General features: G+C 50.6%; 3 protein-coding genes, 2 non-coding genes and 1 pseudogene across 7 annotated transcripts in view; 3 read left to right on the top strand and 3 right to left on the bottom strand.

The window, feature by feature from the left end:
• The window catches only part of SHF (Src homology 2 domain containing F), a 31,538-nt gene extending 15,324 nt beyond the window's left edge, over positions 1 to 16,214 (top strand). For 2 of the 3 annotated variants that reach the window (XM_066328596.1, XM_066328595.1), the window contains one exon: positions 1,472 to 2,293. In XM_066328596.1, the coding sequence (XP_066184693.1) occupies positions 1,472 to 1,658 (187 nt within the window). In that variant the 3' untranslated portion in view covers positions 1,659 to 2,293. Of the gene's footprint in view, positions 1 to 1,471; positions 2,294 to 15,991 lie in introns of those variants that run through there. The other variant, XM_066328597.1, reaches the window with a different exon arrangement.
• Positions 1 to 24,859, bottom strand: part of RAB8B (RAB8B, member RAS oncogene family) — a 79,040-nt gene that overhangs the window by 10,532 nt on the left and 43,649 nt on the right. The gene's annotated exons all lie outside the window — the stretch shown is intronic.
• LOC136367150 (mitotic-spindle organizing protein 2B-like) lies at positions 7,201 to 16,265 on the top strand. The gene is made up of 3 exons (XM_066328600.1): positions 7,201 to 7,381; positions 7,473 to 7,621; positions 15,992 to 16,265. The coding sequence occupies exons 1-3, from the start codon at positions 7,236 to 7,238 to the stop codon at positions 16,150 to 16,152; spliced, it is 456 nt and encodes a 151-aa protein (XP_066184697.1). The 5' UTR covers positions 7,201 to 7,235; the 3' UTR covers positions 16,153 to 16,265.
• On the bottom strand, positions 18,854 to 18,927 carry TRNAI-AAU (transfer RNA isoleucine (anticodon AAU)). The gene has a single exon. It is a non-coding gene; the product is annotated as a tRNA-Ile (tRNA).
• Positions 19,008 to 19,079, bottom strand: TRNAM-CAU (transfer RNA methionine (anticodon CAU)). The gene has a single exon. It is a non-coding gene; the product is annotated as a tRNA-Met (tRNA).
• LOC136366831 (olfactory receptor 10A2-like) lies at positions 23,572 to 24,741 on the top strand (annotated as a pseudogene).

Genomic DNA, 24,859 nt, shown 5'->3' with positions numbered 1-24,859 from the left:
TTTTTTCCTTGAGGAAGGAGGCACAGCCAAGGAGATGGTCTGAAAAACGTTCCAATGCTGACCTAAAGTTCTTTGGTGTTGCTTTACAGGAAAAGATACACAAGAGAGAGCAGCCAGGAGCAGGTCAGGTAGCTGGAAGGATTTAACCCTGCCGGGACAGTCCTGGCTGGTCCAGGCTAGGCAGTCCCATGCTGCCTGTCATAGACAGGGTCATGTCATTGCCTCAGATGTTTGGAGAATGAGTCCCTCCTGGCTTGTACCTCTACAAGAGTACCTGAGGCCACACTTGCAAAGCTTTGTGTCCTTCCTTGTCCCTGAAAGGTGCTCAGCAGGAGCAGCAGCCGCCCCTTGTCCTGGCTGCTGGTGTTTGCAGCCTGTTTGCTCTGTCATTTCTCCGGGGGTGTGATCTCATCACATCCCTGAGCTTGTGACAAAGACCTGTGGAGCAATTTGGGCAAAACACAACCGGTATCATCTCTCCGTGGTTCTGTGACAGTGCTTTGGTTCCCTGCCACTGGGACACAAGACATGGCCAAGCTATTGCTTTTCCTCAGCCCATGTTGGGGGACTGTGGCTGTCTCCCAGGACAGCTGGCTCCTTGCTTCTGTCTCTAAGTGGATTGCAAACCTATTCTGCTAATGCAGCTGGGCTGTCCATTATGGCCCATCTCCAGCCGGGGGGATGGGGATGGGGCCAGGCTGTGCAGCACTAGAAGCGGCTCAGCATCACTGATGAGGTCCTGTCTGCTTTTAAGTCATCAATATTTTGCCATAATGTGCAATCCAGACGCTGCAGACAGGCTGCGGCTCTCCTCGGAGACGCAAATTAATAGCAACAGGGCCATTAGTCCGTCACTTGGAATCAGCGTTTGTGGCAGGATCGGCCTGCACAGCTTGGTGTGGCTTGGTGCCCGTGCTGTGCCGGGAAATGGTCCTGCTACGCTGAGCGGGTTTTATGGAGCCTGCAGCAGTGGCATGGGGAGAGGGGGAAGGAGAAAATCTTCTGGCTGTGTGCCAAAGGAGAAAAACCTGGTCTGCCACGGTGAGGCTGGAGATCTGGGAGCTGAAGGGCTCCTGTGAGAGCCAGAGCAGTTGCAAAAGGGGCGTTGTCACATGCAAGGAGCAAAAGCCACTTATCTTCTGTGCCCCTACAGCAAGTGCTCCTCCTGCTCTTGTCCAGATGATGCCTTCCATACCCACACACACCCCGGATGGGCCCTACACACCCCACTGCGTGGCTGTGCTCCTCAAGGGGACACAGTGCAGCATCATTGGCCATGTCCCTCCTTTGCTCTGTGGGCTTTGCTGAAGTCTGCCAGGAGCAGGATGGTGCAGGCAGGGCCGTGGCAGCAGGCAGAAGCCAGCAGGGTCCCCCCTCAGGTACAGGGGAGGGCCTGTGTCAGGGGGTCAGGAGATGAGGGGAGGCTGGGGCCAACTGTATCCCCTAACCTTGCCTTGATCTGTCCTTGCAGGAGCAGCCAGGGCTTCATGCACATGAAACTGTCCCGGACACAGGAGAACAAGTACGTGCTGGGTCAGCACAGCCCGCCCTTTGACAGCGTGCCGGAGATCATCCATCACTACGCCAGCCGCAAGCTGCCCATCAAGGGGGCTGAGCACATGTCCTTGCTTTACCCGGTGGCTATCCGTACCCTATAGGAATCACCCCCACGAGCCAGGCTCAAGGCTGGGTGCACCCAAAACTGGCCCATCCACAGGGCTGAGCGCCACCGTGCCAAGGATGGGCTCCAGACCGTCAGCCCATGAGCAGCTCGCCGGGCACAGCCAGTGCTGTTGGGGATTGCTGCAGCCAGGCCCCTCGTCCTGCTCTCCCAGGGGCTCCCGTGCACTGGGTAGTGTGCTGCCATGGCACTGGAAGGACCCCCTGTGCGAGGAGCTGAGTGGGGCTCGCTGGCTGACCACACCTCCACACCTGCCTCCTTGGCAGAGCTTGGGATGCCAGGACTGGAGCTGGGACCTTGGAGAGTCCAGGGAGGGGGGCAGTGTGTGCGAGTACGGGGATAAATCATCCAGAAGCAGGCCTGAGGTACCTCCACGAGGGTGCCTAGCTCTGCCCGTGAGAGACAAAACAGCTGTGCCCGCAGGCAAGGAGGCTGGCAGGGTGAGCAGGACCTGCCTGGGGCCAGAGAGGCATGCAGGGGGTGAGGCAGGCTGCCCTCACCTGCACCGGTGCTCAGTACTCACTGCCATCCTTTGCCAAACATAAACAGTGACCGGCCTTGGCCATGTGTGCGGCACCACTGCCTAATAAAGCGGTGCATGGTTGTCTCCTGCTTCATGGGACTCTGTGCCCACACCCCACCACGAGTGGGGGATCAGTGGAGCAAAACAGTGAAAAGGGAAATTATGTTATACAAAAGCTTTAAGGGAATTGATTTTTCCTTGCGCCGTTGCATACAGTGAGATTGGTGTGCCCTCCAGTCAGTGCACTCCTCTGAGACACGGGACAAAGAATGCAGGTGGTCATGTCCTTGCCATGTCTTTGAGACCCTTTGTGGGCAGTGATGAGCTGATTTTGGACCTGCCTGTTACTCCCTGTAGAAGAGGGTGCTCTTTGGGATCTTTTTCTGTCTTGTTTTCCTTCCCCTCTCATGAATCTTAGGCAAAGTCCCTGAATTTCACAGAGCTCCTGATATCCTCTGAGAATTTACTGGCTCCAGTCCTGTTGTTTGCCTTCCTGACACCTTGTCTTTGGGCCAGCTTGCTTTTTTGTTTTTTTTTTGTTTTTTTTTTTTTTTTTTTTTTGGCTGAACTCTGGTCCTCTGTATTGTTTCATACATACCTTGCCTCGTAACTTTATTTCTGGTGCTGCTCCTATACCCATGCACATACATTGCTTCTGTCCATGCTTCAGCCTAAGCTCCATCCTGCTGTTATTCCTCAGCAGCCCCTTCCCTTTTCCCTCTGCTCTCTGGGTGGGGATGACAGCAGCAAATTCACTGCTGGACCAGCAAGACCATTCCTGTTAGTGGAGCAAAGCCCTCGGGCGTTGGTGACATGAGCTAGCAGTGGCTTGATGAAGGCTTTGTGAAAAAGCATCATCCTCCCCTCTGCCGGCTGCCAGGAAGAAGCTGTCCCTGCTGATTGCTGGGTGGGACTGAGGTGATTGATGGGGCTGTGGGGACTTCATGTGGGTGAGTGCTGCAGCCACTGCAGGAACCCTGCTCTGCCGTCCATGGCTTTGGGGTTTTCCAGACTCGGTCTTAGCTGAGGAATGGCTGTTCTGGCTGCCCTGCAGTTTTGAGCTGCTGTGGGGGCATGCTGTGGGGCATGGCCAGTGTGGTCTGTGACTGCACCCCGTGATTGGGAGCCTTCAGAAGTGTGGTGAGTTGTTCCAGGATGCCTCAGCCTCTGCCGCTCCTTAAAAGGCAGCGGATTGAGCCGGTCGGTGTCTCCTTACAGCCCACTTGGCTGCTGGCAGCTCTGGCTGCCTCTCTCCATCCCAGGGAGGCATTTTGTCCAGTGGGGATGGAGGTGACTCCAGTGGGAGGGCTTTTCTCCCAGAGCCTGCAGGAAGGGCCAGACATGCAGGAATCTGCAGCGATGCTGCTGGGTGCCCTTTCTGAAATTAGAAGGTTTCAAGTGCCACTTAGCAGCCCTGCTGTGCCTTGATGGCTCCAGTGAACAGCTCATCATGGGGGATCCTCTGTCTGCTTGGAGGCTGTGGATGGCAAAGAGGTTTCTTGTGTCTGTGCAGCTCCCCACATAGTGTGGGGATGTTTTCCTGAGGAGCTTAGGCAGGGAGCAAACTGCCTGGGAGCCAGTGCTGGCTGTGCAGCCTTACAGTGAAATCCTGCTCAAGCAGCCTGGCTCCCTCTCAGGTGCATTCCTGCTGAGCACAGGGATGAGAGGAATGAGACCTCTGTGCATTGCACCAGCTCCCCAGAACTAGTCATGGACCAGCAGGACTGCCCTGCAGCTGCGCTGTGTGTCCAAGTGCTTAGTAAAGTGGCTCTTTGCCACTTCTGGTCGTTGCTGTGGGAATTACATCCCTCCTGAGCCCTTTCTTCTCCAGGCTAAAGAAGTGAAACTCCCTTGTTCTGCCCCCGACCATCCTCAGCAGGATTCTCTGACTCTCTTTCTCTCTTCATGTACTTGGAAACAGTATCCAGGTGTGGTCTCACCAATGCTAAATAAAGGGAAATAACCCCTTCCTTTGTCCTGACCACCAAAAATACACGACTCCAGTCCTAGCATCCTCGGTGGGAGGTGAACAGCTCCCCAGAAAATGTGAACTGAATTTCTCTTGAAAAAGGGTGTTTTAGTGCTGCCTTGCCATCCTGTGACTGAAGTGAGCATTGTTTGGGAATGGGGTGGGTGAGGGCGGACATTGAGCAGGGTTAGAGAGGTGACAGGGGTCCCCATTCATGGGGATGCTTATCCCCAGGAGAGACAAGAGCATGAACAGCCTTATGTGGCTTTAAGGTTAACCCTGTTGGGAGCAGAAAGTTAGACCAAAGACCTTTGTTTATAGTAATTCCTAATCCCCTTGTCCCAGCAATCCCCCCTTGTCCTCCCAACTGCCTGTGCTGTGTATCCCTCCTCCCAGTACTTGAAACAGCTCTGTCATTCATCGCCTGATCGCTAGTCCCTCACTAAGCCCTCCATAATCGCTGGGCTGGTTTAGCATACTGCAGGTCCTGATAATGGAGGAAGGAAGTTTGTTTTGTAATTGGATTAGCACTGCTGGGAACAGCTCGTGCACGGTGTTGGGGCTGAGCTGGTGCAGCCCTGGCCTTGTGCCACTGCCTGGTTATGGGTCAGCTTGAGGCTGTTACCCCTGCACAGGACCTCACTGAACAAAATGATGCTCACACGGCTGTCTCCCATGAAGACAGGCTGAAGGAATTCAGGCTGTTAAGCCTGGAGAGGACAGGACTCCAAGGAGACCTTAAAGCCCCTTCCAGTGCCCTCAGGGTCTTCAGGAGAGCTGGAGAGGGACTTTGGACAAGGGCCTGCACTGACAGGACAAGGAGGGGGATGGTTTTAAACTGAAAGAGTGCAGGTTTAGAAGAGATAAGAAGAAATTCTTGGCTTGAGAGGGTGGTGAGGCCCTGGCACAGGTTGCCCAGAGAAGCTGTAGCTGTTCATCCCACAAAAAGTGTTCTAGGCCAGGATAGATGGGGCTTGAAGCAATCTGGGATAGGGAAGTGTCCCTGCTCATGGCAGGATATTGGAACAAGATGATCTTTAAGGTCCTTTCCAACACAAACCACTCTACGATTCTATGAAAATATGTAGTTTTTGCAGGATGGAGGCAACCACGAGGGATAAAACACTGATAGAGGGTGGAACTGGAGCTTGCCCACGTGGGAAGCTGGAGTGTGTTCACTGAATTCTGTCCCTAATGTCTCCCACCTGCTAGAAATGAAGCCCTCTGGTTAGTGCCAAGCCTCATGTCAGCCATCCTAGCACAAGTCATCAAGGCTCCTAAGTACCTCAGAAGCTGGAGAGAGCCAGCAACTGATCCTTGTGGGACTGGGTTAAACCCTCACATTGTCATCCATGCCTCTTTCCTGCCCCTCTGGCCTGGAGAAATTCCTTGAAGCCCAAACCTAGTGATTAGTTTTAAACCCCAGCCCTGACAGGGGTGCTTAAATTACTTCAGTATCCCTGAGAATGCTGTGGCCTGTGTTTTGCCTCTAACCACAGCAATCTACAGGAGGATCCGATAACTCAACAGCTCAGCTGCCAGAGTTTAGAGCAAAGGAGAGAAATTTGCTCCTGATCCCTTCAGGCTGCCAATGGAATGTGCAGGGTAGCACATAGATGGCACACGTGCACTGGCACAGACATGGCTCAGCTGAATACTTCCTCTAATCTTTTCCTATGGACCAAATGTTTGACCCGAAGGACAAGTTTCAACTTCTGACTTGGAGACCGCCCTCACCCAGTCCCTTCAGTATGGTTCCCTGCATCCTTCCAAACCACTTACTTGCTCCTGGTGTCCTGTTTGGAAATTGTCCCAAGACATCTCTGCACCTAATTTTGAGTCTAGACCTGTGAGCAGTTCTCTCCTTTTCCTTGCACAATTTTGGATGCCTGTCTCCAAACCAGCATGGTCAGGCATGTAGAAGGGGAGATTGTTTTAAGCTAAAGGAACATCGATTTAGATAAGATATAAGAAGTATTTTACAGTGTGGGTGGTAAAACCCTGATACAGGTTGCCTAGAGTAGAAGTCCCATGTGTGTAAACATTCAAGGCCAGGTAGGACAGGACTTTGAGCAACCTGATCTAATTAAAGATGTCCCTGCTCACAACAGGAGGTTGGACTATATGACCTTCCAACCCAAACCTAGGATTCTTTGATCTTCCAAGTGAGACCATCCCAGTGCCTTGCTGGTGGTGTGGCTGTCTCCCTCCCCAAAACATCCCAGGCATGATGCAGGGTAATGAGGTCACCTTTTGACAGACCCTCAGGTTGCTTGGAATGTGGAGTGGGAGCATGTGTCTCCAGTGGCTTGGTGAGGGATGGGATGGGGTCTCTCATGGCAATGCCGGGAGAACACAGTGACCCTCTGCTCTGCTCTACATTAACACCACAGCTCCAGGGCCTGTGTGTGCTGGGGACAGCAGCGACGGACCATCCCTCCCTGATGGCGACAGCTCATTTCCATTTAGATAGAAGAATTCCAATCTCAGTTTGACAGCTCTTCGACACGGTGCCACTCAAGACCCAAATTTCCAGTTTCCTTCCCCATGCAAGGCCAGATGCTCTCTGGGCTCGGGGGCTGCAGCGCGTTCGGGGCAGCTGCTGCCCGGCCCAGGGGAAGGTGCGGACGAGAACGCGGGTTCCCCGTAGCTCCGCGAGGCCTCACGGCATCTCCGCACCCGAAGGTGCCGCGCTGCCCTTTGCGCGCTCAGCGGCCCTCGCTGGGTCCTGCCCTGCTCAGAGGGCAGCGGGGCGGATACGGGACACCGGCCCCCGCACATCGGAGAGTGCACACCGCACAGCTGACCCCGCACACCGGAGAGTGCACACTGCACACCGCGCAGCAGACCCCGCACACCGCACACCGAGCCCTGCACACGGCCGCGGTCACTACGCGGGGCGCGGCTGGAGCGCGGCTGCCGCCTGCCGGCCGCGCCGGGAGCAGCAGGGCCGGGCCGTGAGGGGCGGGGCCGGACAGTGAGGGGCGGGGCCGGACAGTGAGGGGGCGGGGCCGGGCCGGCGGTGGGCGGGGCCGGGCCGTGAGGGGCGGGGCCGCGCAGCCATGTCGGAGGGGGCGGCGGGAATGGCGGCAACGGCGGCGATGGCGGAGACGCGGCTGCGGCGGAAGCAGCTGCTGAGCGCGGAGGAGGCGGAACTGTTCGAGCTGGCGCAGGCGGCGGGCAGCGGGCTGGACCCGGAGGTGTTCCGGTGAGCGGCGGGGGCGGTGCCCGCGGGAGCCGCCGGTGCCGCCGGAGTCCCCTCTGACGGGTGCTCCCGGTGCCGGGTGTCTCCCCCGCAGGGTGCTGCTGGACCTGCTGCGCATGAACGTGGCGCCGCTCGCCGTGTTCCAGGTGCTGAAGTCGATGTGCGCCGGGCAGCGGCTCCCGCCGGGGCCCGAGGGCGGCCCGGCCGCGCCGGCTCCGATGCCGATCCCCGCCGACACCCGAGGTACGCGGCGGGCGGGGGCGGAGCGGGGCGGGCCGGGGGCGGCGCCGGGCCCTTCCCCGGGGTGTTCCCGCGCCGAGGACGGCCGCAGCCTGCCGCCCCCCGGCCCCGCGCTGCGGCCGCTGCGGCCCGGAGCGCGCCTGGCGCTGCCCCGCGCCCGGGCCGCCGCGGGAAGGGGCCCGCGGCTCGCTCGGCCGGGACCGGGGGGCGGCTCGGCCCGGGGGGCCCGCTCGGTGTGAGCCCCGCTCGGTGCGAGCCCCGCTCGGCGCGAGCCCCGCTCGGCGCGAGCCCCGCTCGGCGCGAGCCCCGCTCGGCGCGAGCCCCGCTCGGCGCGAGCCCCGCTCGGCGTGAGCCCTGTTTGTCATCGGTTTTGGGCAGCGAGGGCCCTGCCGGGAGATTACTGCAGTTCTTGTGGTGCGTTTTGTAGCCTCCTGGCTCTGCTCGCCAAGCCCTTAACAGAAAAACCTCTTTGATTTACGATATTATTCAGTACTGCTTTGTTTGCGTCTAACTCAGAAAAAGTTAAAAGTTTCCGGGCCATGAGGAATCCCTGGCAAAGGAGGAGAGCTGTGTTGCTTCCTTTATTCTCATGTGCGTGGTGGCTTCTAACACTCATGCAGCGGTTTCCGTCCTCTAGAGATGGTATTTGTGTTGGAAGATGAAATAGAAGGCTGTAGGGGACTGTCAGCTAAAATAGTAACTGCTTTTGAATGCATTTATCTCGCCTTTCTACTCTAATCTCCATGGACAGTAACAACCATAGCCCTGAACTTGTGCCCTATATATATAAATTATTTTATTCCTAACCAGATCAAATAAAATATCTATTTACTCCCTGAAGTGACTTTTGGCTTGCCAGCTCTGTGGATTACTTCCAAAAGATTTAAAGAGAAGTAATTAAAATAAGTGCTGTCACTAAGCCTGGATTCACAGTGGAAAAGTTCATTTCTCTTGTGCTCAGAAGTGTGTCAGAAAGGGGCACTGGTGATGGCTGGACATGTTTATTTTCTTGGCTGTGCTTGCAAGTCCAGTCATAAGTGAAGTTGAGAAGGGGATTAATTTGAAAAGCAGTCAGTTTTGGGATAAAGGAGTTATGCCACAATCTGACACCTTCATAATGGCTGAGCTCAAGGAGGATTCCCTCTTTGAGCAGCCGAGGGGAACTCAGGAAGTTTGCTGAAGCCCAAATGGAGTGTGTGGGTAAAGTGTCCAGGACGCCTTGGGCTCACCATGAACAGGTTTCCCTTTCTCAGGAGATGCTCTTGATTACGAATTCCCTGTAGAGAAGGTGGTTGTGGTGAAGAGAACAGCCTCACATGTGACTGAGAAATGACTATGGGTAGGCACAGGGGCAAGGGAAGACCCCTGTCTGACTATGACTATTTTTTCTTAAACAAAATGAGAGAGATGCAGCGCTTGGATTTTTTCAAGTGTGAAGCAGTGTGCCATTCTGGTACCACATTAAGAGAAAACCTCCCAAAAGAGCAGAGATGTTGAATAAATTATTTTTTTTTTCATTTTGCTCCCTCTGTTGGGTGCTCCAGCTGTTACAGGCTGCTCAAACTATGAAGGAGTGTTGCTGAGGTTTTTGTTCCAGTCTGTAATGTTGAACAGCTTTTCTTCTCTCATGTATGCTCTATGAGTGGTACTTTCTGGACAAGTGAGGCTTTTTTTTCTAGCAGTGGGCTACTGCTATGAGTTAATCTTAGCCAGTAGTGGGCTAGCTCAGGTTTGAGACAGGCCAATGGGCACTTGTTTTTAATCACCATTAAGTTTCTCAAGAGGAAAAGCCAGAAGCCCTAAGGTAGAGTTGATGTGCCCTTAACTGTTGCCTTCTGTCAGGCTGCTGCAGGCACCTAAGGGAGGCTGAGATTGCAGGAGTTAGTACTTGTCTTGAGAGCTTAATTTGGTGCTCCTTCTCCATCTTTAGCAGAACATCTCCTAGTCTGAGTCAGATTTCAGTCTTAGTGTGTCCAGCTAGGCTTTTCGCTTCGTAGTATCCCATTAAAATTGACATGTTGATATCCTGGAGTGCTCTGGGACACTCCCTTGCACCAAAGAAGTGTAGTGAAGTTCAGGGAAGGATGGTGTATTGTTGTAAATATTTCCAAAAAATAGGATTATTTTGGCTTTCAGCAGTCAGTTTGGCAGATTGCTGCCTTATTTCCCAAGGTTAAAATATGTCCTCGCTGCAAGTTAATGCACTGGAATTGGTGAAACACAAAGATTGTGCCCATCAAGCCACAGTTTTGCTGCAGATGTGGTCAAATATTAAATACTAGGCTTGGATTTTGCCCTCTTTGCAAGCTGTTGCTTGGTAATGGTGATGAAGAGGCACTTGGGCCTCCTGTTTCTTTTCACATTCATGTCTGACCAAATTCTGATGAGCACCACTTCTGTACCTTGTCAGAGGGCTTGGTCTTTCCAGCTGTGTCAGGTTTTATGTTTTCTGTAAGCTTGTGTTAAATTAGAGCCCTAACTCACTTTGAATGAAAGCTTCTCTTTTTAGTTTCTGCCAGCCCAGGTGGCTTTGCTGTCACACAGCACCCAGCAACATCAGCTAATTCCTTTGTAAATAAAATTATCATTGAAGAGCTAATGCTCAGAAAATGCTTCAGGCAGAATTTAAGCTCAGAAGGGGCTTATCACAACTTTAGTCCTGTGTTTTTATTTCCGTAAGTATAAGTGCTGATAAGTCCTGTTAATATGAAGGATGTATTTTGTACAGTCCTGCTTTTAAGAGGAGAATGGTTTGTGTTGGAAAGGACTGTAAAGCTCATCTCATTCCACCTGACCTGCCATGGGCAGGGACACCTTCTACTATCCCAGGCTGCTCCAAGCCCTGTCCAGCCTGGCCTTGGACACTTTGAGGGATGGGGCCACAGCTGCTCTGGGCACCCTGTGCCAGGGCCTCCCCACCCTCACAGGGGAGAATTTCTTCCCAGTACCTGGTCAAAACTTACCATCCTTCAACTTGAAAAAGAATCACTTCTCTTTCACTGAGCTTTCTCATTGGGAGCACAGTCCAAGTCCATCCTTCAGGAGTTGGGTAAGTGTTAATAGGGTGTCTGGGGGTGGCCTCTGGGCTGGCTCTGTTCTGCAGGAGTGCTCCATTTGCCGTGCCTTGCCTCCTTTCCCTTTAGGAGCTGCTGTAAAGAAGGGGAACTTAAGTGCTACCTGCTGTTGGCTCTGCAATCTCTTGTTGGAAGATGCTGCTTCCATTTAAGAGGAGGACAGTGCAGCTTCCATGCAGGACCAGGCATTTGGCTAGGGGAGATGCCTCTTCTGTACCACTGGGACTTGTGTGGTTACAGCCCAAGCTCTGTGCTTGTAACAAGAATAGCAATTGTCCTGTGCAAGCTTCTCAAGCTGCTTCATGCCTTTCAGCTCAGCCCCTGCACTCCCTCCCCTGTCAGAAGGCAGACAAGTGGCTGTAGGAATCCTGGTCCCACCAAAGATCACCCAAGCCTGCTCTGCTCCAGTTGTATCAGTAATGAGATCCTGGCTTAGGCTTCCCAGCACATCATGGTGCCTGGAGGCTTTTAAAAACAGCTAAGATAAGTCTGATGCAGCAGTTCTGATGAGCACTATTGGTGGTGGGGGATGTCCTGTAGTTATTTCAGCTTTCGTGCTGATGAAGCATCAGAGAGTCTGAAATGAGTAGCTCTGTATTTTCTGACAGAACACAGCCATGGCATTCTGTGTTGGCTGGTAACTGAATCCATGACAGCTGCCTGCAAATTGCTGTGTGTGGGTATTGGAGCATCCATCTGGCATATTTAGCTGCTTAATTCAAGCTACATTCAAAATGGTCCCTCAGCATTTCATTTGGGAGGGAAAGTGCTGGTTTGAAATAGAAAGAATTTCCCAGGTATCCTTTTTGTGTGTGTGTGAGGGGGAAGGTTCTGTTAAGGACAGCCCTGTTGAGTTTGGCCTAGACTAGACATATGTGTAACTAGGTATCCCATTTTCTCACGTACTATTTCTGTGTTTTCTGTTTCCATCAGCCAACCCTCAAGTCTCTGCTGGTTCCTCTGCAGTTTTCTACCTCTCTAGACATATGCATATGTCAACGCTTTGCTCTTTTTTTAGGCTGATCTTAGTCTTTGATGCTTCCCTCTCTCTTTGCACTCCAACCTCTTTTTTCACATTCCCCACCTCCCCAGAAAGAGTGTCTTCCCATAAAGTTACTTCCTGAAGCTTTGCCCCAACTAATTTCTTTTCTGAATGTGTTGTTAACATGAGCTTGCTTTTAAAAACCTCTCTCATTTGTGGGTCTGTCACTTGGTGCGTGGATTTTAAGGCTACAAGGAACTAATGGACACAGGATAAAAGGAGCTGTGCATAGCAGGGGTCAAAATGCTCTCCTACCCAGGGAAATTCTCACAAGCTCCAGTGCCTGTTGGAAAAAAACATTGAGCCCATCACCAGCCATGGGACCTGTCAAAGGTTCACACCATTTTATGGCCTGTGTGGAAAAATATGGTGTGGACAATCACAAGTCCTTTTCTGCCCTGCATTTTTAACTACTTTCTTCCTGTGGAAATACTTAGATACACTCAAGATCTCAGAATTGTAAGTGTTGCTGTTCAGTTGTTTCATAAATACTCCTCTGTGTATTACACAGCTCGCTGCCAACTTTGTCCTTCCTGTGTGTTCTTCTTGCCATCTTTGCATTTTTTAATCCTTGCCTGTTTATCCCTTTTCCTCACTTGTCTCTTCCCCTTTGTGCAGTATGTCTTTAGCTGTGACCAGCCCTTTGGAGTGGTGACTGTCAGCACTCTTGGGTGCTGCTGGCTGGCCATGCCAGCTGCTTTGCATTCCTCTTCCACTCAGCCTTGAGTTATCTCAGGGTTCAGCCTGATGTGGGATTTGTACTGTAGACTTCTGTATTAAGGAGATAAGGATAATGCTGACAAGGAGAATTCTGTCTAAAGCTCTGATATGGCAGAGGGAATCCCCTTGGAGATGCAAAGGATTTATCTTACATTTATTTAATCTGGGGTTTATACATCATACAGTGCATTTTCCTGCAGGTTATACTGGCTATTATGCTTTAATTGTAAATTAAATATCTCCATGGGATCTGAGTGGTGGCGATGTGTGCCTTGCACCTGAAAATATTCCCAGATACCTTGTGGTCTGCATGTCTTCTTCTCTGAAAAAAGATCTGTAGAATTACCTATTGGTGACTTATATAGGGCTAATTGAAGGACTAATGGAGTCCTGATCGTGGTTTTCTTACTTAGTTGCTCATACTCTGGTTTTTTCCAGCACTCCATCAATCCCACTCCAATGAGTGGATTTCCTGCAGTCACTGAGGAGCAGTTAAGTTGCCTTCTGGATCTTATAGTGCAGCTCTCACTCCCTCCAGCTTTTCCTGCCATAAACAATAGAGTTTAAGCCTTTTGAATGAGAGGCCTTAATTCATTTCTTGTGAAATGATGGACATGGTAAATACATGGGACAAGTTCTGTGCACAGAGCATTCTTGATGTGAAGTTGGTGCTGTTCCTCTCCCTTCCCTCCAGGCTTGCATTCCGAAATGAATTCTTTTCCTGTATTGTAGGCAGCCCTGGTATCCCTGACTGTGCTACAAGTGAATATACCAACAGACATTTATGTATTTATTTACCAGTGAGAGAAAAATCTGTAGTCCTTGTTACTGCTCAAAGACTGGAAGGGATCCCTTGAGGAAAGTGGTAACTAGACTAGAGAGGAAACTGAAAGAGAAGAGCTCTGAATTTCTACTTCTGAAGGCATATTTGGGGTTGGGGTTCTTTTCTTTCCTAAAGCTGGTTAATCTTCTCTTGCCTCCTGCTTTACACAAGGCACTGTTTCTTTCTCCTTCTGGTACTTAAGACTGCTTGTGTGCACATACCATTCTTCCCAAACTCTGCCTGGCTCTCAAGGAGATAAACAGCTCCTGCTTCTGGGGTCATCTTTGGGGAGGCAGGTTTTGATTAGTCTCTCTTTTGGCTTTGTCTCGTGCTTCTGTAGCTATTTGGGCTGCAGTGATTCTGTGGCAGCCAGACACATTTAAGGTAAGGACCTCTTATCAGTCCTGCAGGGGAACGACTTCTCTCCCTGAGCCAAGCAGAAGAAAACCTTAGGGGATGAACTGACCAAAACCCCCATCCCCTGTCTCACTGTGCTGTCAGTAGGAAGGAGGGAAGGGTTGGGGGAAGAAAAGGTGTTTTTAAGGCCTTAATTTACTTCTCTGATTTTGTTAGTAAGAAATTCACTTTGTATCTTTAAGATGAGCCTGTTTTGCACTTGGAGTGTTTTCTCCTGGTCTTTAACTCGTGAACCCTTTGTTAAATTTTCTCTCCTCTGCCCAGGTGTAGCATGGGAGGGTGAGTGAATGGCTTTTGTGGGTGCCTGGCATTTGGCCAGTGTCAAACCATGACAATCACCAAGAAAAATATCAGTGAAGTCCTTTTGTTCGTCTATAGTACTTGAATTACAGAGAGTTTATGGTCGTTGAGCTGCTTTTGTGCTTTGTCATAATTGAATCTGTTATCTCTGATAGTGTAACTGAGGGAAGCACAAGCCATGCCTGTCCCTGCACACTTCAGAAGCTGTCCTTGTCTGGTACATGGGTCTGCACTGGCTGTTTCTAAAAATATTCTGGGTATTTATGCAGTTTAACTGGTTTATTTTACTGTGATTTCAAGGCTAGGGGGATGGAGGGCACTTGCTTTGAGTGCAGCTTCTCTTCAGTCAAATGACTCTTTCTCCCCAAGTTGTTTTGGCTGGGTCAGAACATCGAGGGCCTGACTCCAGTAGTGCTTAGGGGTACCAGTGTGTGTGTGCACATAGAGCTGTACGTGGGTGGAGGACCTGCCCTCTCAGCAGACACATGCATGTGAGAAGGGGGAGGACATTCACCTGGGGACATGTCCAGGACTGCTAAAAGCATCATGGTGAATAATGCTTTTATTCCTGCCACTTTTTCTCTCAAATACTGTGAGATCAGCTATCACCTTTGCACAGCGTGTTTGTTTTCATGAACAACACTTGCTTTAGTGAAACTGCTTAAAGTGCCTGAGCTACAACACAGCTGGCAAGGCTGGCTGCCTGACATGGGATGGTGACTGCTGGCACATCACTGCCCTGCTTGACAAGAAGAGAGTTTTTCAAGAGCACCTGACTTGGCTGGGATAAGGGAATGGATTTTTGTGCCACCCAAATTTTACAGATTAATAATGGCCACCTGCTCTCACTTGGAAGTTCTCAGATTGTCTTTCTGGTGCATCAAGGTGTTAACTGGTAGTATTGATGTGAGTCCTGTTCCCAGGCAGGGAACTGCTCCAAGGAGACAGAATGGTATGGTAAGTAACTGTGCACTGTCCATAGCACAGATGATCCAAGATAATGATTTCCAAACCATGTCCATGGAGACTGTAGAGTGTATAGCAGCTTTTGATATTGTGCAAGTTGCACTGTGAATGTTTGCCAAAATGTCACTCTTCATTTTGATTGCATCCATCTACAGCCCACTGTATTTCTGTTTTGTTTTCTTATCGCTGTTATTAATTTTTATTAATTTTACGCTATTTTTAATTTTTAATTTATGATACTTCATGGAGGTTGCCATCTTTAGTAAAACCTGTACATCGTGTTCCTTTTATTCTCTTTCCTAAAGTGAGTCCTACTTCTCACCTGAGGGAGTGGTAGGAAAAGTCAGTGTCCCTCATCCCCTCCTGACATTTGTAGTCACTCTCTCCTCTGACAGGATCATGTTGCCCCATGCCTCCCTCAGCTTCTACCTTTGTACCCACTGCTGCTTCCTGCTCCTACTCTGCCTCTTAGAGCCCATCAGTTGTGCCTCCAGAAGGGGAACTCTCATCTCTTAAACTCAGTAAGAACATCTGGAAGTCCTGTGTAGAAGTCTGAAAACCCCAGAAAATGACAGGAGATCCAAATCTGCTCATTGAGTGACAGAAGTGATGCAGAGAGAAGTGTGTGTGAACTGATGATGTGGCAACAGTCTCAGACACTGGTGGTCACTGGCACATCCTTTCGCTTATCCCAGCCTGAGGTGTTGGAAGCTCTTGGTGTTCCAGCAGTGCTGTTTGCTATGCTGCTGTTCCTGTGTGGAATGACTGGAACAAAGTGGCTGGTTACTTTGTAGATTAAACCTCATGACAATTAAAAATGCTTCTACTGTAACTTCTTTGGGTTCCGTGGCACGGATAGCTGTTGGGCTGAATTCACCAGTTTGCTTTCCGCACTGGATGCTCAAGATATTTGTGAGGTCTAATGGAATTTTGCCTCTTGCATGGTTCCTGAGGGAACGCTTGTGCCTAGCTGCTGTGTGGTGATGCTTGGGTTGGGATGTGAAAATTAATGGATGTATTTGTTTATTCAGGGAGAAATAAAACCAGCTCTGCTGTCAGTGGGTCACAGATTCTGGCCGAAAGAAGCAGCCGGGAAGGATCTGCACAGAGGATGCCCCGACAGCCGAGCGCGAGCCGAATGCAGAAGGCAGCAGCCTCTGGGAAGAGCAGCGGGGGAGGCAACAGTACCTAAATAAGCCCTTAGAACAGATGGATTTTGATGCTTGACAATGTATATAAATTGTTTTTGTTAAAGCCGCTTGTGTTGTATGTATTAACCTAAAAACATGATTTGTAATACAAGGAGCAGAGCTGTTGGTTCTTATTTCCAAAACTTCCTTTGGCCATGCAGACTGCTAGGAAATGTTCCTGCATTTGCCTTGCCCTATTTCCCCATGTGCCTGTCTACAGCATTCTAGTGCCTATATCTGAAACCAGACTGATCTCCCCCAAGACATAATTCTGGGTTCAGTCCTCCACGTGGTGCTGATGTGATTATTCATTTACAAAGCGTTACAGCCCCCTTTGCCTCAGGAGCCAGGTCAGATGAGGAGGTTGTGCCAGATAAGGGAGGGAACAGCTCCATCACTCTAGGGCAAGACACTTACAAGTACCTAAAAGAGGTAAGTTGGTTTCTTGGAGCTCAAGTGTTACCATGCATGGTTCCAGAGGATCTCCAGGCAGCAGGGTGCCTCCTAATGGCTCTGGGAGCTCAGGGGCTGTTGATGAATTCCATGTCCCTAATTAGGAGAAAGTGCCTCCATTCTTTGGGAGTTAGGTGATGATTCCTAAACTCAAGATCTACCTCTCACAGGCCCGCTTTAAGAGGTGCTAAAATGAGATTTGCAAGGTCTGGGTTTCTCCTACTCTGGTCAGATAACAAAGTGCAGCTGCTCCCCTCGGTAGAACTGAGGTGGTGGAGTTCAGAGGCCTGAGGGGAGGTGGCCAGGCTCAAGTTATGGTCACAATGCTGGACGGCAGAAGAGCAGGCTTTGGCCTCTGTGAGCATCTGCTTGATACAGTCCCATAGGATCAAGCCCTGCAGGGAAGTGGCTTGGAAAGGAACAAAGGAAGAAAGCTGATATTCTAGAATATCAATGCTTGAGTGCTCCCACCTGAGAACCCAGAGCTGCATCCCATGCCTGAGCTCCAGCTACAATCCTGAGATCCCTTCTTGGAGCCATGTCCCTGGCCCCTGTCACCCAATACCCCATGTTCAGCCCCTCTCAGTAACCTCAGCCTTGTTCCCTCCAGGCTCTGCAGAGCTGGGGGTGCTGCAGGGGGCTGCAGTTACTTGGGGCTTGGCTGAGGTGCAGCACCTTGGGGCAGGGGCTGTCCTCTGTGGCACTTCAGTTCAATGTCCTGGGGTTGTAGGTCCCCTGAGGTTGCCAGGGACACTGGAAGGGACAGGGCAGGATGTGGGGTGTTTTTGAGGCAGGGCTGCAGGGAACCCTCCTACCTCATAAGACAGCATTAAGTTATTTGATTAAAAGCTCATGTCCTGGAATGAAGACAAGCAGGGGGAGGTGGAATAGCCCTGGGAACCTCTGCTGTGCTAGGGATTCTGTCCCAGCTGCTCCCAGGGCTCTTGTTGTGCTCAGAGGGTGGCTCCCATCCACAGGGTGAACGGAGCCACTCTGCAGGTCGCTTTCTCCCTTTCCTATCTTCCTTTGCCACATGGAAAAAGATCTTTGACCAGATACCCCTGAATGAGCAGGCACTACCTTTCCACATGTCTTTCCTTAAGGTGTTAACCTTATTCACCATATAGGCTATTTCTATATGATCCATTGCTAGGGGCAAAAGTGCCTGAACAGGTGTAGGGGCAAAGGTATGGGATACAAGGGAAGAGCATTTTTGGATTGAGGCTTCTGGGATGTTCAGGAGAGGAACGAAAAGTGGGGAAAAGGAGGTGGTTTTGGGGAGCCATAAATGTGCAAAAATAGAGGGATAAGGATATGATGGCTTGTGTGGCATCTAATGCCCATCTACCTATCTGGGATTACAGACACAGTCTGTTCCTCCTGGGGTTACACAGTGAGCCTTGCTGCTGGCTGAAAGTGAGGAACATGGACATCGTCTCTCTTAAGGTGCTTAATCAGGTGCAGGGGCAGGACACTGACAGATGCACTTTCTGTACAAACCTGGTTTCTGACAATTATTCACTGTTTAAATGGGCAATGTTGACTGTAGCATTGCCAAGGAGGCTATAAAGTCCACAGATAATTTTACGGGATCTGTTTTATAAAGCAGTTAAAGCAGATAAGCAAATCAAACTAATTAAAGCTCTGTCAATATTTGCAATTAGTACGGAGATGTGTGATTCAAGCAAATTCATACTACCTGAGTGACTTCAAAATTCTCAAGATTTTAGAAAGGTAACACAGAATGTGCAAAGTTTGACCTTGGCAGAGTGACCTTGGGCAGCATCCTGACTAAAGTGGGGAGACCTCAACAGTCCTTCTCTCAGGACAGCTGACTCCACTGCCCATCTGTACCCCAGCCCATTCTTACCTGTCATCAGATGATCACAATAAACCTTGCAGGCCGAGGTCTGACCTTCAGCCCAGCAGGTGCAGTGGTTAGTGCTGCACACCTGAATCCAGCCATGGCACGGCTGAGGTCAGTCCGAGGTCTGAAGGGCTGCTGGAGCTGGTGCAGCTGCCACAAGCACTCGGTGGAGTTTATCCCTAAACTACAATGAACCCCTGCAAAAACAGGAGTAGGGAAAACAAGGGGAGAGCCTAGAAGCTCTCTCAGTGGACCATCAGCCAGGGCTGAGCAGCACAGGCAGGATCCCTATTTTCCTACAGACTATTTCCCTGCACCGTCATTGCCAGAAAAGGGAGGACCGGACGGAGAAACAAAAAAATGAAATACAGGAAAAGTTAGAATGGCCCGTACGGGGGTCGAACCCGCGACCTTGGCGTTATTAGCACCACGCTCTAACCGACTGAGCTAACCGGCCAGTCCGCCGCTGCTCCTGCTCCGCCACCTGCTGGCCCGACAGAGGCCCCGCCGCCCGAGAAAACGGAATAAAAGCACTGCTAGCAGAGGATGGTTTCGATCCATCGACCTCTGGGTTATGGGCCCAGCACGCTTCCGCTGCGCCACTCTGCTGTCGCTACCAGCAGTCACGCACAAGCACATCTGTAATTCTGCCCCGCCCCCGGCATGCGGCAGCGGCGACACCGCAATGCCCGTGGCACCAACAGCCCGCGCAGGACGACGGAACACACACACCCCGTTAGCCCCGAAACGGGGGACAACGAATGAACTCACTGTGCTGCCTCACTTCTTGTTACAGCTTTGACCTCCTCCCGGGAACCACAGGCTAAGCCCCCACCGTGCTGCTGAAAATGGAACAGAGACAAAGCCCATCTGGTAGCTTCTGGTTTTTGGCTTGCTTGGCAGGAGCTGCCATTCACCTGTCATATACAACCACCCATCCATCAGATTTTAGGAAAACAGGAGAGCCTCTTATATGTTATAAGAGAGAACATATAAGAAGGCAGGTGGGTGGATTTTTGCACAAGTTTCTCATAAATTCGGAAGCATGGTTTCCCAAACTGCTGTCAGTGGGAGATATAAATATTTTGGGAAAAAACCTAGATGAGAACATAAAGCCTGGGACTGGTGCTACTCAGCACATTATACACCTTCTGTCTGCCTTGGACAGCACCACTATGTTCACAGCAGCCCTGTGACAGCAGGACTCAGGCACATAAAGAGGATGTGCTGTCAGCACTGTGATGTGACTCCTCATTTTGAGGAGAAGCTGAGGATGTCACCCACGTGCTCTACTCAGCACAGAACATGTTTTGCCCTGAGGGTTGCTGGCTGTGACTTTGCCCCTCTTCAGTCTCACAGCCTCTTTCTAACAGACATAAATGAAGTGGGGTGGACCCCTTGGAGGTTGGTGTTTTGGTCCTGGGGTGACTATCCCCCAAAAGTTTTTGACCCTATTGAGATGTTCCTGACTTGTACCATCAGTATCTTGCCCCCTGGAGTACTGAGGTGTGTACCACAGCCATGCTCAAAGAAAGGGACCTCTCACCTCTGTGACAATTTTAGGCCCAAGAACTGGACCACTGGAGAAACAACCTTCACTGTCTTGGTTGGAAAGAAAGGTGTCTGCCAAGGAAGGTGGGAACCTGCCTTGAAATGGAAAAAATATTACTCCCTACACTCTGAATTATTATAACTTTGAAATGAAGGGGCTTTCACGCAGAGATATGGGAAAAGGAGTAACAGTTCTTTACTAGTATGTCTATGTGTGACAAGACAAGCAAACAGCCCCGGCAGCAGCCCCAGCCAGAACCAGGACCCCAGCCCAGCCCGCTCCAGCCGGGGGCACTGTCCCCTCGGGTGCAGTCCCGGGCACGGCCGGCAGGGGCGCTGGTGGCTCCGGCCTGGGGCACTGTCCCCTCGGGTGCAGTCCCGGGCACGGCCGGCAGGGGCGCTGTGGCTCCGGCCTGGGGCACTGTCCCCTCGGGTGCAGTCCCGGGCACGGCCGGCAGGGGCGCTGGTGGCTCCGGCCGGGGGCACTGTCCCCTCGGGTGCAGTCCCGGGCACGGCCGGCAGGGGCGCTGTGGCTCCGGCCTGGGGCACTGTCCCCTCGGTGCAGTCCCGGGCACGGCCGGCAGGGGCGCTGGTGGCTCCGGCCGGGGGCACTGTCCCCTCGGGTGCAGTCCCGGGCACGGCCGGCAGGGGCGCTGGTGGCTCCGGCCTGGGGCACTGTCCCCTCGGGTGCAGTCCCGGGCACGGCCGGCAGGGGCGCTGGTGGCTCCGGCCGGGGGCACTGTCCCCTCGGGCGCAGTCCCGGGTGCCATGGTCCCCCAGCACGGCAGGGGGCGCTGTGGGGCGGGCTCGGCCCCCTGTGCACACCGTTAATGGCAGCGCTGCCGGCAGGAGAGAGAGAGAGGGAGAGAGAGAAGGATCTTCCTTTGCAGACTCACCGGGGCAGCCGGTGTCAGTGCCACTTGGGAAGCTGACTGGACTGCAGCAGGAGACCTCAGGGCAGCAGGCTGGAACAGCACAGGCAGGCACACGTGTGGCAGCAAAAGAAGTGTAGCAAAAACTCCAGAGCCATGCCAGGAGCTGCGGAGTGCCTGGACAGGTGTGGAGTGGTGGCTTAAAGTGTAGTAAAAAAGCCCGAAGCAGTCCCAGAAAACAGGGGTGCAGGGCAGCGGCAGGCAGGCTTCCACAAGCAGCTGCTGGAAGCAGCTGGGGGACTCTCTCTCCTGTGTTATAAAGGGATGGGGTGGTGATTTGCTCTCGCAATTTAAGAATGGATATTTTGTGTTAAAACAAGTTTTGTTAAGATTTAAAGTTCTTTTGATCTGTAACTGTTGTTATAAGTTGGTTTTGGACCCTTTTTTGTTCTCCCTTTAGTCCTCTCTTCTCCAGTCTGTATGGTTGCCCCCAGACAACTCTGGTGGCCAGGGTTGTCAGTGACATGTGGTGTGCCCCTGTCCCCCGTGCATGGGGCAGCAGGGAATGGGGGGACCTTGTCGCTGGGGGGACTTGGCATGACAACGCCTCGCCTCCAATCAAGTTGCAAGGAAGTCTCCACCAATGGACGGCAAAGAAGGAAAATGCTGAAATATGTATGACTGCTTATAAAGATGTATTTGGCTGGTATAACACTGGGGTTATAAGTGGCAGAGCCACCATTTTGTGGATGAGCCTCTGGCAATCAGGCACACTCCCAGTGCTGCCCCATTTTGCTTTGTGCCTCCTCTTTTATTTGATTTTCAAACCAGCCAGGATCATGTGTTCTGACTGAACCATGTGACAAATTTGATTTTACTTAGTCTGGGATTTCAAGGTAATGGGATGAACTCCATGTCAAGCAGGGTCTCTGGCAGCCTCAGCCTTAGGGACAAGGATGATGAAACTGAAAAACTGCTTTTTCTGCAAAGTTCCTTTCTACCCAGTCATCTCTTTGACTGATCTGTTGTATTGATAGGAAAATAAACTGCAGCAGCCACAGTTCTGAGCCCTGAATACCACTAGTAAGTAGTTGCTAGCAGGACTTCTTACCACACAGCACCTGGAGCCTGACAGTCTTGACCACAGGCATTATTATCTACTTTCCCACAGCACATCTTCCAAATTTAGATCTAAGGAATCTGTAGCAAACTGTACTGAAGGTCTTGCTCAAATTAAGGTGTGTGACATCTATTCTCTTCCCTTGTCTATCCAGTTACCTCACCACAGAAGTCATCCAGATTGAACAGGCCTTACTTGCCCTTCTTGTATTCATGCCAGCTGTTGCCAGCTGTTCCCAACTGTCTTCTAGTCCTTCAATATGGCTTCCAGAAGGATTTCTTCCTTTGTGTCAACAGCGTTTCCAGATACTGACATGAGACTGTAGTTCTTCAGTTCCTCCTTCTTGCCATTTAGAAGAGGGGGAAAATGCTTGTCTTTTTCCTCTTCCTGTGATCACCATGACCTTTCAAGGACCAAAGAGAATGAAGTCACAGAATCACAGAATGGTTCAGGTCAGAAGGGACCACCATGGGTCATCTAGTCCAACCTCCCTGCTTCAGCAGTTCTGACTCAGTCTCAAGACCACAGTTGATCTAAGTGGTTAATCTGGGTCTTCTTAAGGTGCTTTTGCTCCCACGTGCTTTCCAATTAGGCTTAAGGGATGAGGTGGGGGCGTGTGTGGAGGCAGATCTTGTCTCCAGAGTGCAAAGTAAAAAAGCCACTGCATACCCCAGCATTCCCCAGCCTTTTCAGTGCCCAGGCAGTAACTCTCACACTTGCATCTTTCTTAGACTTTTTTTTTCTGTCACTGTTCTTCTAGAAACTCTTCTTCTTGCCCTCTGATTCCTTGCCAGTCAACTCCAGCTGAGCATCAGCTTTCCTAACTCCTTTCCTGCATGGTCTATATTTTTTCTGGTTTTCCTTGCTCCATTTTCACCTTTAGTGCACTTCCTTTCTCTTTTGAGGCATGGGAGTCAGGAGTCACTCCAGGGGCTCCTGGTATCCTTTTTGAAGCAAAACAGCCACCCACACAAAATAAACAAAAAGTAGGAAATAATCCTCACTATTGTCCACAGTAACACCCACAACCACCTCACAGCAGGCATGAGTCAAAGAACTGCTAACAGGCAAAAGCAGTTTGTTCCTCCCTATTTCCCCTTCATTACATTATTGATAGCCCAGGTTTGGTTTTCCTCACTGTCTCCCTCATCATTTGACAGTCACAGACTTGAGTTCCTGTACATTCTTCTTCATTACTTTCTTCCTCTCCTATCTTCCTTTGCCACATGAAGCAAGATCCTTGACCAGGTACCCCTGAAGGAGCAGGCACTGCCCTTCCACATGTCTTTACAAAGGTAACTTATTCACCATATAGGCTATTTCTATACAGCTTTGGTAGCTTTAATTGCCCGCAACTACTGCCATTGTCTGGGGGACAAATTCACACTATCCAAAGAAAGCCAGTGTCAGGGGGTGTGGGAAATGGTAACTTCAAGTTCCGCCAGCATAACACCACAAACAATATCTTTAGGATCTTTTATATATGTCTGCTGGTGACATGTTTATACAAAAATAAGGTATTTACTTAACACAGAAGTCAAAGTGGAAAACTGCTTGTATGAGGAAGTGAGTTAATTGCAAAAATGCAAAGTAACTCCATTTAATCTTAAACTCTCTGCAACAGTATAAACATCCTACCTCTTCCTACGCCCCTCTTCCCTGGGGAGTAAAGCAAAGGGAAATGAAAAGATTCATGGATCAAGGTAATTGCAGTTAATTAAGAAGAGCAACAGCTGTACACACCAGCAGAAAATGAAATTAATTCACTGCTTCCTATCAAGAGGTTTTGTGCTGCTTTTTCTTAGGAAGCAGTGGCTCCATATATCTAACTGTGGCTTGTGAAGACAAACACCTTAACCATGAATGTGCCATCTTGCTCCTCTATTCCAAGAGCTTTTATTGCTGAGCAAAATATCCTGTGGTATGGAATATCCCCTTGGGCAGTTTGTCCTGACCGTGTCCCCTCACTCAGCTGATTTGTCTTTGTGAGGCTTGGAACTGGAGAGAAAAACATGACTCTGTGCCAGCTCTGTCCAGCAATAGCAAAAATATTTGTGTTTTATGAACAGTGTTTGAGCCACGATTGCAAAGCACACACCATCAGGGCAGCTCTGAAGAGCTGACACCATAGCAGACAGGCACAGTACAATCTCCAACTCTTATTCCACACCCTCTGAAACCTCCAGCTCTTATTCTGTAGCATCTGGATTCACCCTCATGTCCCTGTGACTCTGGGCTTCACCACACAGTTGTTCTCTCTGCCCTTCTGTGTGAGAAACATGGTTAGTCATCTCTTTTGTGATGTTTTCCCTGTGTTAAAATTGGTGTGTGCAGACACAGCCTTGCCTAACTACTGTTTTTTATTGCTATTGTTGTAATAGTGATGATTCCTTTTTCTCTGATAGACACTTCTTATCCTCTCATTATCCATGCTGTTCTTCAGATACCATCAGCTGTGGGCCAGACACAACCCTTTTCCTTGTGTGCAGCTCACCTGTTGGTAGTGACTCTTTTCCACAGCACAGCTGGCATCATCCACCTGCAACTCAAGGCCAGTCTCTGATCCAACATGAAGAAAATTGTTTCCCTGTCCTACACAGTTTTCACCCCGTTGCTCAACCCCATCACCTACAGCTTGAGGAACCAGAAATTCAAGCAAAGACTGAAGAGATCTACTGCCAAGTGGTTCCTTAGGAAACAGGTGGCTGTTTTTTCACTGTCCGGGTGATGCACTCCTTGTAGCTACACAGAACATAAGAGATCCCTTTGTAAAAAAGTTAAATGAAATTTAAGAATGAAGTGAAATTCCTTCAAAGACACCTGTGCTATTTTACCAATCCTTTGCT

This window comes from Sylvia atricapilla, chromosome 13, assembly GCF_009819655.1.
Source record: "Sylvia atricapilla isolate bSylAtr1 chromosome 13, bSylAtr1.pri, whole genome shotgun sequence".
Classification (NCBI taxonomy): Eukaryota; Metazoa; Chordata; class Aves; order Passeriformes; family Sylviidae; genus Sylvia; species Sylvia atricapilla.
This window is presented reverse-complemented; position numbering and strand designations above follow the sequence as displayed.